The sequence below is a fragment of the Gopherus evgoodei genome, chromosome 3, assembly GCF_007399415.2.
Source record: "Gopherus evgoodei ecotype Sinaloan lineage chromosome 3, rGopEvg1_v1.p, whole genome shotgun sequence".
Lineage (NCBI taxonomy): Eukaryota > Metazoa > Chordata > Testudines > Testudinidae > Gopherus > Gopherus evgoodei.
Genome location: NC_044324.1, coordinates 85,574,590 through 85,589,316, shown reverse-complemented (window position 1 = coordinate 85,589,316; position 14,727 = coordinate 85,574,590). Strand labels below are relative to the sequence as shown.

Genomic DNA, 14,727 nt, shown 5'->3' with positions numbered 1-14,727 from the left:
CAATGTAAACACTTACCAGCGCTTTTCTTGACCTCCGTGGAAGGAGGAAGCCTCTGGTAATCAAGCTGGTCTCCTTCCCTGCGGTTTGCTGGGTGGCTCCGGGAACGCGAGAGCAAACCGCGGCGAAGCGGGTCTCCTTTCCCGGTTTGCTCTCCAGTTCCTGGAGCCCCGAGCAAGCAGGTCTCCTTCCCTGCGGTTTGCAGGGTGGCTCCGGGAACGCGAGAGCAAACCGCGGCGAAGCGGGTCTCCTTTCCCGGTTTGCTCTCTAGTTCCCGGAGCCCCGAGCAAGCAGGTCTCCTTCCCTGCGGTTTGCTGGGTGGCTCCGGGAACGCGAGAGCAAACCGCGGCGAAGCTGGTCTCCTTTCCCGGTTTGCTCTCTAGTTCCCGGAACCCCGAGCAAGCAGGTCTCCTTCCCTGCGGTTTGCTGGGTGGCTCCGGGAACGCGAGAGCAAACCGCGGCAAAGCTGGTCTCCTTTCCCGGTTTGCTCTCGCGTTCCCGGAACCCCCCTTGAAGCCGCCCAACAGCGCTGCAGTGTGGCCACATCTAACACCACTTGCAGCGCTGGTTGCTGTAAGTGTGGCCACTCTGCAGCGCTGGCCCTATACAGCTGTACTAATACAGCTGTAACAACCAGCGCTGCAAAATTTTAGATGTAGACATGGCCTAAGATACACACAAAACACCCCAACTGTCCCTCTAAGGCAAATCTGTGTTAACACCCTTAATAAAAGCCTGCAAGAGAGAGAACCTTTAAGTGTACCCTTTTCACCAACAAATAAAGATTCTGTCAAAACAACTTGGGTGGAGAGGTAGAGTTCTATTGTTGGAAAGTGCCCTTCCAAAGCACCCTCTTCCTTTAAGAGGAGGGGATAGCTCGCTTAGTGCTTCTGTAAATCCCACCTTTTGGGGTTGCATATAAAGAGGTGGTCTGTCAGCCTTATTTGGCATACTACTTGGCTAAGGGTATGTCTTCACTACCTACCAGATTGGCGGGTAGCGATCAATCCAGCAGAGATCAATTTATTGCGTCTACTCTAGACGCAATACGTCGACTCCTGAGCGCATTCTCATAGACTCCTGTACTTCAGCGCCATGAAAGGCGCAAGCAGAGTTGACTCACCACAGGGAAGACACCACAGTGAGTCGATCTAAGTACATCGACTTCAGCTATGTTATTTACGTAGCTGAAGTTGCATAACAGATTGATTTCCCCCCACCCCTCCCAGTGTAGACCAGGGCTAAGTCAAAACTCCAACCCCACAGGGAAGCTATTTGTGCAGATTAGAGGACATGTGCAATTCACTTATCATATGAAGCACTGCTAAATCATGTTCCAATAACTTGCAAATGGACTTAATCAATGGTTCACAACATTTCCCTACACAGTAACCCCCTGTCATAAACAGTTAGCTAAGGGTTAATGTCTCTTACACCTGGAACGAAGAAACCTGAAACACCGGACCAGAGGACCAATCAGGAAACAAGACTTTTCAAATCTGGGTGGAGGGAAGTTTGTGTCTGAGTCCTTGGTTCTTTGGGTTTCTGCCTGTCTCTCTCTCGGCTATGAGAGGATTTCTGTTTCCTGCTTTCTCATAGACTCAAGGACTGGAAGGGACCTTGAGAGATCATAGAGTCCAGTCCCCTGCCCTCATGGCAGGACCAAATACTGTCTAGACCACCCCTAATAGACATTTATCTAACCTACTCTTAAATATCTCCAGAGATGGAGATTCCACAACTTCCCTAGGCAATCTATTCCAGTGTTTAACCAACCTGACAGTTAGGAACTTTTTCTTAATGTCCAACCTAAATCTCCCTTGCTGCAGTTTAAGCCCATTGCTTCTTGTTCTATCATTGGAGGCTAAGGTGAATAAGTTTTCTCCCTCCTCCTGATGACACCCTTTTAGATACCTGAAAACTGCTATCATGTCCCCTCTCAGTCTTCTCTTTTCCAAACTAAACAAACCCAATTCCTTCAGCCTTCCTTCATAGGTCATGTTCTCTAGACCTTTAATCATTCTTGTTGCTCTTCTCTGGACCCTCTCCAATTTCTCCACATCTTTCTTGAAATCCGGTGCCCAGAACTGGACACAATACTCCAGTTGAGGCCTAACCAGCGCAGAGTAAAGCGGAAGAATGACTTCTCGTGTCTTGTTTACAACACACCTGTTAATGCATCCCAGAATCATGTTTGCTTTTTTTGCAACAGTATCACACTGTTCACTCATATTAAGCTTGTGGTCCACTATGACCCCTAGATCTCTTTCTGCCATACTCCTTCCTAGACAGTCTCTTCCCATTCTGTATGTGTGAAACTGAATGTTCCTTCCTAGGTGGAGCACTTTGCATTTATCTTTATTGAACTTCATCCTGTTTACCTCAGACCATTTCTCCAATTTGTCCAGATCATTTTGAATTTTGACCCTGTCCTCCAAAGCAATCCCTCCCAGTTTGGTATCGTCCGCAGACTTAATAAGCGTACTTTCTATGCCAACATCTAAATCGTTGATGAAGATATTGAACAGAACCGGTCCCAAAACAGACCCCTGCGGAACCCCACTTGTTATACCTTTCCAGCAGGATTGGGAGCCATTAACAACTACTCTCTGAGTACGGTTATCCAGCCAGTTATGCACCCACCTTATAGTAGCCCCATCTAAATTGTACTTTCCTAGTTTATCTATAAGAATATCATGTGAGACCGTATCAAATGCCTTACTAAAGTCTAGGTATATCACATCTCCCGCTTCTCCCTTATCCACAAGGCTCGTTATCCTATCAAAGAACGCTATCAGATTAGTTTGACACGATTTGTTCTTTACAAATCCATGCTGGCTATTCCCTATCACCTTACCACCTTCCAAGTGTTTGCAGATGATTTCTTTGATTACCTGCTCCATTATCTTCCCTGGCACAGAAGTTAAACTAACTGGTCTGTAGTTTCCTGGGTTGTTTTTATTTCCCTTTTTATAGATGGGCACTATATTTGCCCCCTTCCAGTCTTCTGGAATCTCCCCCATCTCCCAGGATTTCCCAAAGATAATAGCTAGAGGCTCAGATACCTCTTCTATTAACTCCTTGAGTATTCTAGGATGCATTTCATCAGGCCCTGGTGACTTGCAGGCATCTAACTTTTCTAAGTGATTTTTTACTTGCTCTTTTTTTATTTTATCTTCTAAACCTACTCTCCTCCCGTAAGCATTCACTATACTAGACATTCCTTCAGACTTCTCAGTGAAGACCGAAACAAAGAAGTCATTAAGCATCTCTGCCATTTCCAAGTCTCCCGTTACTGTTTCCCCCTCCTCATTGAGCAGTGGGCCTACCCTGTCCTTAGTCTTCCTCTTGCTTCTAATGTGTTGATAAAGTCTTCTTGTTTCCCTTTATTCCCATAGCTAGTTTGAGCTCATTCTGTGCCTTTGCTTTTCTAATCTTGCCTCTGCATTCCTGTGTTATTTGCCTATATTCATCCTTCGTGATCTGACCTAGTTTCCATTTTTTATATGACGCCTTTTTATTTTGAAGGTCACGCAAGATCTCAAGGGTAAGCCAAGGTGGTCTTTTGCCACATTTTCTATCTTTCCTAACCATCGGAATAACTTGCTTTTGGGCCCTTAATAGTGTCCCTTTGAAAAACTGCCAACTTTCCTCAGTTGTTTTTCCCCTCAGTCTTAATTCCCATGGGACCTTACCTATCAGCTCTCTGAGCTTACCAAAATCCGCCTTCCTGAAATCCATTGTCTCTATTCTGCTGTACTCCCTTCTACCCTTCCTTAGAATTGCAAATTCTATGATTTCATGATCACTTTCACCCAAGCTTCCATCTACTTTCAAATTCTCAACAAGTTCCTCCCTATTTGTTAAAATCAAGTCTAGAACAGCTTCCCCCCCTAGTAGCTTTTTCAACTTTCTGAAATAAAAAGTTGTCTGATATGCAGTCCAGGAACTTATTGGATAGTCTGTGCCCCGCGGTGTTATTTTCCCAACATATATCTGGATAGTTGAAGTCCCCCATCACCACCAAATCTTGGGCTTTGGATGATTTTGTTAGTTGTTTGAAAAAAGCCTCATCCACCTCTTCCACCTGATTAGGTGGCCTGTAGTAGACTCCCAGCACGACATCACCTGTGTTTTTTACCCCTTTTAGCCTAACCCAGAGACTCTCCACCCTTCTGTCTCCTATGTCCATCTCCACCTCAGTCCAAGTGTGTACATTTTTAATATATAAAGGCAACACCTCCTCCCTTTTTCCCCTGTCTATCCTTCCTGAGCAAACTATACCCATCCACACCAACATTCCAGTCGTGTGTATTATCCCACCAAGTTTCAGTAATGCCAATAATGTCATAGTTGTATTTATTTATTAGCACTTCCAGTTCCTCCTGCTTATTACCCATACTTCTTGCATTTGTATATAGGCATCTAAGATACTGGTTTGATCTTGCCTCCCAGCTTTGCCCTGACCCTCCTTCCTCTCTGCCATTATAGCCCGTGCTCCCTCTTGTTTCCAACCCATCTCCCAGGTCTTGTTCCCCACTTACCTGTGGGCTTTGCTCACCTGTCCTAATCTTCTGTTTCCAAGTTGTGAGTACAGAGATCATAAAACAATAAGGGTTATTGTTTGGTTTTTTTGTATTTACATGGTATAGTTGCTGGAATGTGTTAAATTGTATTCTTTTGAATAAGGCTGTTTATTCATATTTCTTTTAAGCAATTGACCCTGTATTTGTCACCTTAATACAGAGAGACCATTTTTTATGTATTTTTCTTTCTTTTTAAGACCTGTTGGAGTTTTCTTTAGTGGGGAACTCCAGGGAATTGAGTCTGTGCTCACCAGGGAATTGGTGGAAGGAAGAAGTCAGGGGGAAATCTGTGTGTGTTAGATTTACTAGCCTGACTTTGCATTCCCTCTGGGTGAGGGGGGAAGAGAGATTAGCTCTCGGTACTTCTGTTTTCCAAGGCTGGAAACGGGGAGGGTGGAATCCCTCTGTTTAGATTCACAGAGCTTGTTTCTGTGTATCTCTCCAGGAACACCTGGAGGGGGGAAAGGGAAAAGGTTTATTTCCCTTTGTTGTGAGACTCAAGGGATTTGGGTCTTGGGGTCCCCAGGGAAGGTTTGGGGGGACCAGAGTGCCCCAAAACACTAATTTTTTGGGTGGTGGCAGCTTTACCAGGTCCAAGCTGGTAACTAAGCTTGGAGGTTTTCATGTTAACCCCTATATTTTGGACGCTAAGGTCCAAATCTGGACTAGGTTATGACACCCCCCCTATTCCTATTTGGCAAGAATCTGTCCTGGTAGTTCTCCCCTCCCTCATTTAGCAATATACAACGAACAGGTTTATACCCCATACTGAACCCACTGCTCAATAGTTGTTGCCCCATTAGAGAGCATTACAGTTGTCTAGTCAGGCACAAGTAACCAGTAAGACCCATATCTAAAAGAAAAATCCACATTTCTTCCCATATGCAGATGGAAAGTTATGGGGCAAAGCTGTTCAGAGTAGCCTGTGATCTAATCTGCAACAAATTGCAAGTCTAAGCACAATAGAACTTAAGTTTTATAAGCCACAACTTATACAAACTATTTTTCCTGATGGGAAAAGTGTTACACAATAAAAATGTGAGAGCAGCAAGTAGACATCTCTTCATATTCTGATTCCTTCAGTGCATTGGAAGTCACTTTGCAGTAGTATGAAGGACAAGAAAATGATGCAATGCATCGTACTATAACTTTATAATGTTCAATTTTATGAACTCAATGCCAAATTAGTTTATAAAATGGGGATTCTACTGTAATACAATAGCAAGTGTACTTTATTTGAGCAGGGTTGCTAACTGATTTGTAGTTCTCACTGTAGACCTAGTCAGTGTCTAACTCCCTTGGGCTCTGAAGAATCCTAACCTAAAAATCAATCACATCACATCTGTGCCTAAATTCTTATTTCACATTAGGCTCATAAGGGAGGTATATGTATTGTCTGTCGTTTTCTGTCCAAAACTCTACATTTGCTTTTAAACAAACGTTACTAACCTTTCTTGAAGTACCCAGGCATAGCTCCCTATAGCCAGACTCATTACATTTTTCAGTCAAATTTGAGAGTGTCACCTCTTGTGTTTGCAGGATCTGTTCCTCCCTTCCTCTTTACCCTCCTGACAAGACAGACAGGTTAAGAACAGCTGCTATACTCAGAATAAATTGGTACTTATCTGCAAAGTATCATTCTAACCCAATTAACATAACTGCAATCTGACATGTTTCTAGATAACTGTGCCAAGAGGAATATATAACAAAATGACTTGTATAAAGTCTTACTCATCACTGTAAGTTTAATCATGATCCCCTGTTATACACATTACTGTGATGTATATATATTAGTACAGCATGTTCAGTTTTTACATTGAAGTCCTTAGCTTTACGTTAAGTTTTCTTCATGGAGTAATTCCACAGTAATTTTAACATATGACCAAAGGAGAATGAACAGTCTACTCATGTAATCTTCGACTCTCAATCAATTTAAATTCAAGATAACCAGTATATTTAACAGTGTATTAACTTTACACATATAAACAATCATTCTCCTTCAGACTACATTCTCAATCTTATTTCATACAAGATAGTGTCCTGAAATTTACACAAGGCTAGTACTATATAACAAGGCTTATATTCCAAAATTTATCTTCATTGTGTTTTCTCTGGCGATTCATATTTTGCCCACTCCTCCAAGCCACCAGCATAGTGCTGAACTCTGAAAGTATACAGAAGATTGTCAGTGTTATGGATATACTACTGCTGGTAATCTTGTGAAAAAAAGATTAAAGCCTAGTTGCTTTTATATTAAAAAGATTAGTTTGAGACATTGCATAATAGTGGCAGTGTTCACTATTGCAAACAATGTAATTGCTCCTGGTTTCACAGAGCAAAATGCAAGTATTTGGCAGTAGTCTTTATGGCCTACTTTCACTTAGTGATCTTATTTCAATTAGAGAAAAGGAATAACTGATTAAATATCAAGCAAGTGGTGGCATCTGTCAATGCATATTGCATTCAGAGGGGAAAAAAAATGAAAGCAATGGCCATGTTTAAATGAAGTTTGAACAAGTAGCTGTGAAACAATAGTACATTCACTTTACTTTGGGAGATTTAAGTGGTATCAATTTAGTACTTAATATTTCATCTGTTCAAACCTCACTTTCAGAAACCAGATTCATAGAATACCAGGGTTGGAAGGGCTCTCAGGAGGTCATCTAGGCCAACCCGCTGCTCAAAGTGAGGCTAATCCCCAGATTTGTGCCCCAGATCCCTAAATGGCCCCCCTCAAGGATTGAGCTGACAACCCTAGGTTTAGGGGGCCAATGCTCAAACCACTGAGCTATCCTAGATTCATATCTGAGCTATACATTCTCTAAGGAGATGTGTATAAACATCTTGAATGTATTGGTAATAGAGTGGAAACATTTCAAACCACTACAGTGAAGACCATTTTGGCCTCACGTTTGCACTAGTTTAAGAGAGTTGGAATTTGTTTTAAATCCACCACTCACATTTTCTGTGCATAGCTGTTAGATAAGTTAACTAATGAAAAACCTGTTATGTTTGCAATATGAATTTCAGACTGTTGAGATTCTCTGTATTGATGTAGGTGAGGGAGAGAAGGTTCAATATCTGACTGATACCCGACACCTTCCCAGATGCTATAGTATCTAGAACAGTGGTTCTCAAAGCTGGTCCGCTGGTTGTTCAGGGAAAGCCCCTGGCAGCCCGGGGCCGGTTTGTTTACCTGCCGCATCCACAGGTTTGGCCAATCACAGATCCCACTGGCTGTGGTTCGCCGCTCCAGGTCAATGGGGGCTGCAGGAAGCGCGCGGGCTGAGGGATGTGCTGGCCGCCCTTCCCACAGTTTCTATTGGCCTGAAGCAGCAAACCGCGGCCAGTGAGAGCCGCGAGCAGCCGAACCTGCAGACGCGGCAGGTAAACAAAACCGGCCCAGCCCGCCAGGGGCTTACCCTGAACAAGTGGCGGACCGGCTTTGAGAACCACTGATCTAGAAAATACCATAAAGAGGCAGGTAGGTGGGTAGTGGAGCATTTAGGGCCAGAATGACAGTTTAAAAAACTGTGTGCTGACATTAATTAAGGAGGTTTTTCCAATCTACAAAGTAACCAAATTTAAAAGAGGAAATAACACAATAGCCTTCTCTATGAAGCAATATGAAAACAAATGTTGAAACTCCACGCAGGGGGGAGGGGTGAAAAAAAAAAACCACACACACAACAAATGTGGGGTCATAGATGGTTTAGTCTGGTTCTTCTCAGAAGAGTAGAGTACAAGATTGGAATTGAGAGATTCCATTTTGGTTTGAACTATTTCCACTTCAATATTTGCTCAGTTTACAAGAACAAAGACTGCCAACAGTCCAAACTCAGCCTGCGGCCTGAAAGTCAGATTGATGGCTAGATAAGAGGAACCTGAGTAATAAGAATTCTGCAGTTAAGTGCTGCTTTCATCTTACACCTGTGCAATCATGTTATGCCCTTAATTACCATATACCTGAGCAATCTAGCAAAGGATTATATAATTGAGGGCTTTATTTGAAGACAATAGCATTGCACAGATGGCACTGCAATTGCCAAGTGAGCCAACAGTTTTGTTGATATGCAACAAGAGAATTCAGTTCAGTCTCCCAGAGCTGTTCTGGTTTTGCAGAGCTGACAGCAGTGGGGGGAAAAAAAGTCTTGTTACTGATTGACCAGAGATGTCTCTGAATAGATTCTGGGAGCATATCTGCAAAGTACCATTTTCATATAGCCCATCTTTAAGACAAAAAAAAAATGAAAATAACTAGTACCTAAGTTGTATTTGTTTTCACCTGTACCCTTAAGATAATGGCCAGACTAGGCCAGACCTATGGTCCATCTAGCCCAATATCTGGTCTCTAACAGTGGCTACTGCCAAATTCTTCTGGCAGTTGGAGGAGTAGGGGACACCTTGCATATGGGGCTGCATCACATTACATTCTCTGCAGTGAAAATTGATGACAAGAATTAATTTAGCTTCTCTGCAACAGCGGTCTGCCTTGGATGATCCTTTAGCACCTTGATCATCCTTTGGCACATCCTTCTTCTGATGTACTTAATTTTTCTTAGTGTTAGTTTTTGTGTCTTTTGCAAGTTGATCATCCAGTTTTCTTCTTGGCCTGTCTAATTATACTTTTACACTTGATGTGCCGGAGTTTATGCTCCTTTCTATTTTCCTCACTAGGCTCTGACTTCCAATTTTCAGAAGATGACTTTTTGCCTGTAATTTCCTTTTACACTGCTGTTTAGCTTATGTTTGTTCCTTTACTGTTTGTTTTTGATTTGGGGTATACATTTAGTTTGCACCTATATTATGGTGTTTTTAAATTTCACCCTTGTGACTGTTCCTTGTAACTTCTGTTTAACTAGATTCCTCATTTTTGTGTAATTCCCCCTTTTGAAGTTAAACCTACCCCAGTAGCATTTCTTTGGTATTTGCCCTCCTACAAGGATGTTAATGTAATTAAACTTATGCTCGCTATTACCAAATGGTTCAGCTATATTTCCCTCCTGGACCAGAGCCTGTGCTCCACTTAGGACTAAATAAAACAGATGTAGGGAAACTACGGCCCACAGGACCGTTCTGCCCAGCTGGGGAGTGTAGTGCCCAGGCCCTCCCCTGCTGTTTCCCCTCCCCCACAGCGGCACGCTCTTGCCCGCCACTCCTGCTGGGTAGCGTGGGGAGTGCAGCTGGCTCTGGCTGGGTGTCATGGCTGCAAGCTCCTGCTGTTGGTAAGGGAGTGAAGGGTCCTGGAAGACAGTCAGGTGATGAGGAACAAGGATAGTTGGGAGTGGGAGTCCCGAGGGGGCCTGTCGGGGGCACGGATGTGGCTAGGGGTCAGGAGGGCAGTCGGGGAAAGGGAGGGTTGGCTAAGGGGGTGCAATCCCAGGGGAGAGTTAGGGACAGGGTCCTAGGAGGGGGTGGTCAGGGGACAAGGAGCAGAGGGCCCTTGGATAGGGGATGGGAGTTCCAGGGGGGCTATTGGGGTAGGGGTGTGGAGAGGGGGCAGGGGTCCCAGGAGGGAGTGGTCAGGGGACAAGGAGTGGGGGGGAGTTCTGAGGGGGGCAGTCAGGGGCCAGGAAGTGGGACGGGACAGATAGGGGGCAGAGGCCAGGCTGTTTGGGGAGGCACAACCGTCGCCCTCCATACAGTTGTGCAACCCCGATGTGGCTCTTGGGCCAAAACGTTTGCCCACCCCTGAAATAAAAAAAAAAAAAAAAAAAAAAAAATTGTCTCTTCCCTTGTGGGTGCCAGGACAAGTTGCTCCAAAAAGCCATCATTTATGGGTTCTAGAAGTTTTATTTGCATTCCTTCCTGAGGGGATATGTATCCAGTCAATAATAATGGGGGATCTGTCTTTGCAGCCTCTCTAATCTGAGCCCACCAGGGAAGGAGTCTACTTTTCAGAAAGTGACTTTTCCCATTCATCCTGTTCTCCATACGAGAGCTTACCCAGCCAGCACCTCAATTGCTTACCTGCTGAAGCCCAAAGACATAGCAATATCCAATGCCTTCTTGCTTCGCACTCCTGCCATGCAGGAAAAGACTAGATGGTCAGATTTAGCAGGCATATCTTGATTGTACCGTTCTTTAAAGTCTTTTGGGTTCATCTGCAGAGCTTCCACAACCTCACCCACTGCAAGAATAGATGCAAAGCCTCTTATGTGTAATTAATGAAGGAGTTTTGTTGGTGAAGATTTACACTAGTTAGTTTCCCAGAAGAGGTTGCCATATGTATTGCAACTTGTTTTTGTCAAGTCACCAGAGTTTGCTTGCAAGTTTAGGCTTAAAGGTTTCTGATCTTGTTGCTATGCAGTGATACATATAACTTACATGGTATGTTGACGGATCCAGGAATTTTTCCAAACTGTCCAATTTCCCACTTCTCTCGAACATCAATAAGAGTTGTTTGGGATTTTAGCAAGCCTTTGAGTTCTTTATACGAAAGACTACAATCAACAGCAGTGTCAAGATTTCGAAAGATCACATTTACTAAGAAAAGAAAAAGGACTGTTATCCCACAAGAAGCAGAGGTCGGGGGGGAAAAAAGCAATCTTGGAAAAGGTGGTTACCAGTAATCATGCTAAAAAATTAAGATGCTCCAATCTGAGGGAATTTCCCACTGAAAATTCACTAAATGGCAAATTTACAGACGTGAAGGTGAGCCAGAGTTATTCCACTATCTTTCACCATGGTTATCCTAGTGCCTCCCAAAATTAGAAATAAAGTATATACACATTTCTCTCTTTTCCCAAGAGTCAGGAAGGAGTGGTCTGTTTATTCTCTATGACAGGGGTCCCCAACGCAGTGCCCGCATCTAAATGCGCCCACATCCTGGCCGGCGGCGACACCTCGATGACGCCGCTTGTCGCCAAGTGATGTCAGCGAGAGGCATTGCCGCAGAAATTCGGCAGCATTTCGGCGGGTGCTCCACTGCCGCCACAGTCCTTCATCTGGTGCCTGCCAGACGAAAAGCTTGGGGACCACTGCTCTATGAGGTTCTAAAGTGGATTTTAAAAGGTATTGTGAGATGGCTCAAAGAAGTGGGATTTGCTTCCTATCTTTGATCAATACTGACGATGAAATTGTTTCTTTTTGCAACTTGATAGTAGGTTTCCCTCTTAATTCTCAACATAGGTGCAGGCCTTAATCACAAAAATGTAGGCTGTATTTTCTGCTAATATTTATGTTAAGGATTGTGCTTGTCCCTCAGGTTCATTTGCACTTTAATAAAAGTCCTAGCAGGAAAGGGTAAAATACACTTTTCAGCACTATAAAATGGATTTTTATTTACAATGTATTTTAAATCCTTGGTTTCCTACTGGCTGGTCATAGACCCATTCCGCTTACATAGTTATTTTTATTGCTACCATCAGGTTAATAAAAACAAATCTTTTTTAAAAAGCAATTTGATAAGAAAAAGGCCTGAAAAGACACTTATTTTGGTTGTGTGTGTTTGTTTTTGCTGGAAGACATCTTGAAGGTATGATGCATATTGACTGGGAGCGTTAATAACTGAAGGAACAAATTTTCTGAAATTAACACTTTGGATAAAGGACTGATACCTTAAAAATCTGAGTCTAAGTATTTTGGCATTGCTGTGCTCAGCAGTCCAACACCTAACTGATTTAAGAGCCTGTCATTTCAAAAGCAGGCTAATCACTTAGGAGCCAAAATCCCATTGACACTCAATTGGACTGAGTTCAGCAACACCTAAACACCTTTAAAAATCTGGGCAATAGTCATTTTAAATTAGAGAGGTATTCACATAAAATTTAACAGTGATTAAGAGTCACTTTCCTTTTTAATTGCTAAAATTCTCTTGACTTTCCAGATACCACTTGTCTACCTTTACAGTCATCCTAGAGCCAGGGTAGTCAATTTTTTTTGGTCAAGGTCCAAGTTTCTTGAACCTGGTATAGTCAAGGTCCAGACTCCAGAAAGAGAGAGGAAAAAACAAAAACACACACACCCAACAATAATGATGCTAATAATAAATAAAATAATTAATAATAATGTTAAATAAAAACATTTCAGAGTCCACTCAAAATCATCTGCTGGTCTAGATTTGGCTCATGGTCTGCCTATTCACTACCTCTGTCCTAGAGTCTTCAGGCCTTGTGTATCTGATTATACAGATATACACACATTTCTCAGACCTTCCTTAGTGATTACAGATAAGGGAATGTCCATAATTCTGAGCAAACATTATGGTTGTTCTTTCAAAAGTTTACAACTGAACCTTGAGTTAGTACAGCTTTAGAATTTTATGCAGAAGAAAAATGCTGCTTTTAAACCATCTTAATTTAAATGAAACAAGGACAGAAGCAGCTTCCTTACCTAATAAAAATAAACTTGGGGAGGGATAGCTCAGTGGTTTGAGCATTAGCCTGCTAAACCCAGGATTGTGAGTTCAATCCTTGAGGGGGCCATTTGGGGATTGATCCTGCTTTGAGCAGGGGGTTGGACTAGATGATCTCCTGAGGATCCTTTCAACCCTGATAATCTGTGAAATTTTAAGTAGTTTACATTTAACATAGTACTGCATTTGCCTTTTGTGTCTCTGTTGCAGCCTGATCACATACTTTCGGTTCCAAATGAGGTGCCTGGTTGATCAGTCAGTGCATAACTTCCACGGTATCACCGCACCTACCATGGCTCGCTAATATCCTGGGACCTAGGACTACAACTGCAGTGCAAACAAAATCTATGAACTTGTAATACCAGACCAGAGTAAGGGGCAGGGCAGCAGCTTCAGCAGATGCTACGGAGTAGCCTCACTTCGCATGAGCCTGCTCAGTCCCAGCCATGTCATTTTTTTTTGTTTTTTAATATCACACCGCAGCTTCCAGACGCAAGCCCCCCAGCACTGCCACTTTCACGCGCAGCAGTGCGCCAAGCCTTGCGCGCTAAGTATAGAGCTTCCCCTGCCGCACACCATGGCCTCGGCCTCCTGCCGGCGCGCCTCCAAACAGGGCTAGGCACATTCTCCGACCCAAGCCCGGCTCGCTTCCCAGCGGGACAGCCGGCTGCACGGCGCCACTCACCGGGCTGCAGCGGGCGGCGGCCGCTGGTCCAGCCCCCGGCCGCCCGCGGGACACCAAGCAGAACCCGGGCTGCGCAGCTCAGCCCGCGGCAGCCCCACATGACCGGACCCCAAGCAGCGGCGGCGGCTGCGTGCGTCTCTGCTTGACCTCGGGGCCGCCCCGCTAGGCAGCGCACGGCAGGCGGGGCTCGCTCTTGCCCGGCCTTTTCAAGGGCGTGCGCGCGTGACAGCCGGGCTAGGCTGCCTCCCATTCAGGGCGTGAGGCGGGGTGGTGGAGCCTGAAAGGTGAGAGCTCGTAGCCGGGGTGTCCCGTGAAATGGACAAGTGGAGGCTCGCGGAAGTATTTGATTTTTGTACTTAGGAAAAAAATCTTTGTTGTGGAGTCCCAACGTTTGAAAATTAATGTGGAATTTAACAGACTTAAGCTAACAAGTGCAAGCTTTTGTGTTTACCCTTCAGCTAGCCCGGGGAGCAAAGATTGCTCCAAACTTGGGACTCCCACATGGCAGGGTAGTGCTACCAGCTGAGGCTACAGGCTGGTGATTCAGCCCCTAGCATTATGGGCATAGCTCCCATCTAGCAATCTTACAACCATGTCTCTTCAAAAAAAGAAAAGAAAAGGGTTTGGTGTACAGGTTGAGAAACTCACATTAGACATTGATCAGGGGTGGTTTTTCTGGCAAGCAATCGAGTGTATGATCTTAAAAAGTGGCTTTCTATACATATATAAGATAATGCGGGTTACTGAAAAGATGAGTATTTCATAATGCTTCTGAAAAGACTCTAGCAGCCAGCCTAGTGGCATATGGTGGCTGTACATTTCCACATGCAAGACCTGTCACTGGTGCAAACCAGTCATGTCATATAATAAACTGTTTTCCAACCTTCAGCCTGAAAAAGGAGGTAGCATAGTTTAGAGGTGCAAGTAGGGACTAGGAGTCAAAAAACTAGGCCCTCGACCCTACAGTGATCAATGCATTGACCCAAGGGATCTCAAAAGGTTCAAAAGCCATGAGTCAGACCTAGAGTGACCAGACAGCAAGCATGAAAAATCAGGATGGGGGTGGAGGGTAACAGACATCTATATAAGAAAAAGCCCCAAA

At 44.0% G+C, this 14,727-nt stretch overlaps 1 protein-coding gene across 2 annotated transcripts; it reads right to left on the bottom strand.

The window, feature by feature from the left end:
• Positions 1-6,311: 6,311 nt before the first annotated feature.
• TSTD3 (thiosulfate sulfurtransferase like domain containing 3) lies at positions 6,312-13,771 on the bottom strand. Of its 2 annotated transcripts, none has more exons than XM_030556006.1 (4): positions 13,626-13,771; positions 10,912-11,070; positions 10,555-10,714; positions 6,312-6,748 (listed from the first exon to the last, which is right to left on the bottom strand). In XM_030556006.1, exons 1-4 carry the CDS (start codon positions 13,723-13,725, stop codon positions 6,682-6,684), a joined length of 486 nt encoding a protein of 161 aa, XP_030411866.1. In that variant the 5' UTR covers positions 13,726-13,771; the 3' UTR covers positions 6,312-6,681. The 2 variants fall into 2 exon arrangements, with proteins under 2 accessions (XP_030411866.1, XP_030411867.1); XM_030556007.1 differs by lacking the exon at positions 13,626-13,771 and adding an exon at positions 13,517-13,602.
• Between the last annotated feature and the right edge of the window lie 956 nt (positions 13,772-14,727).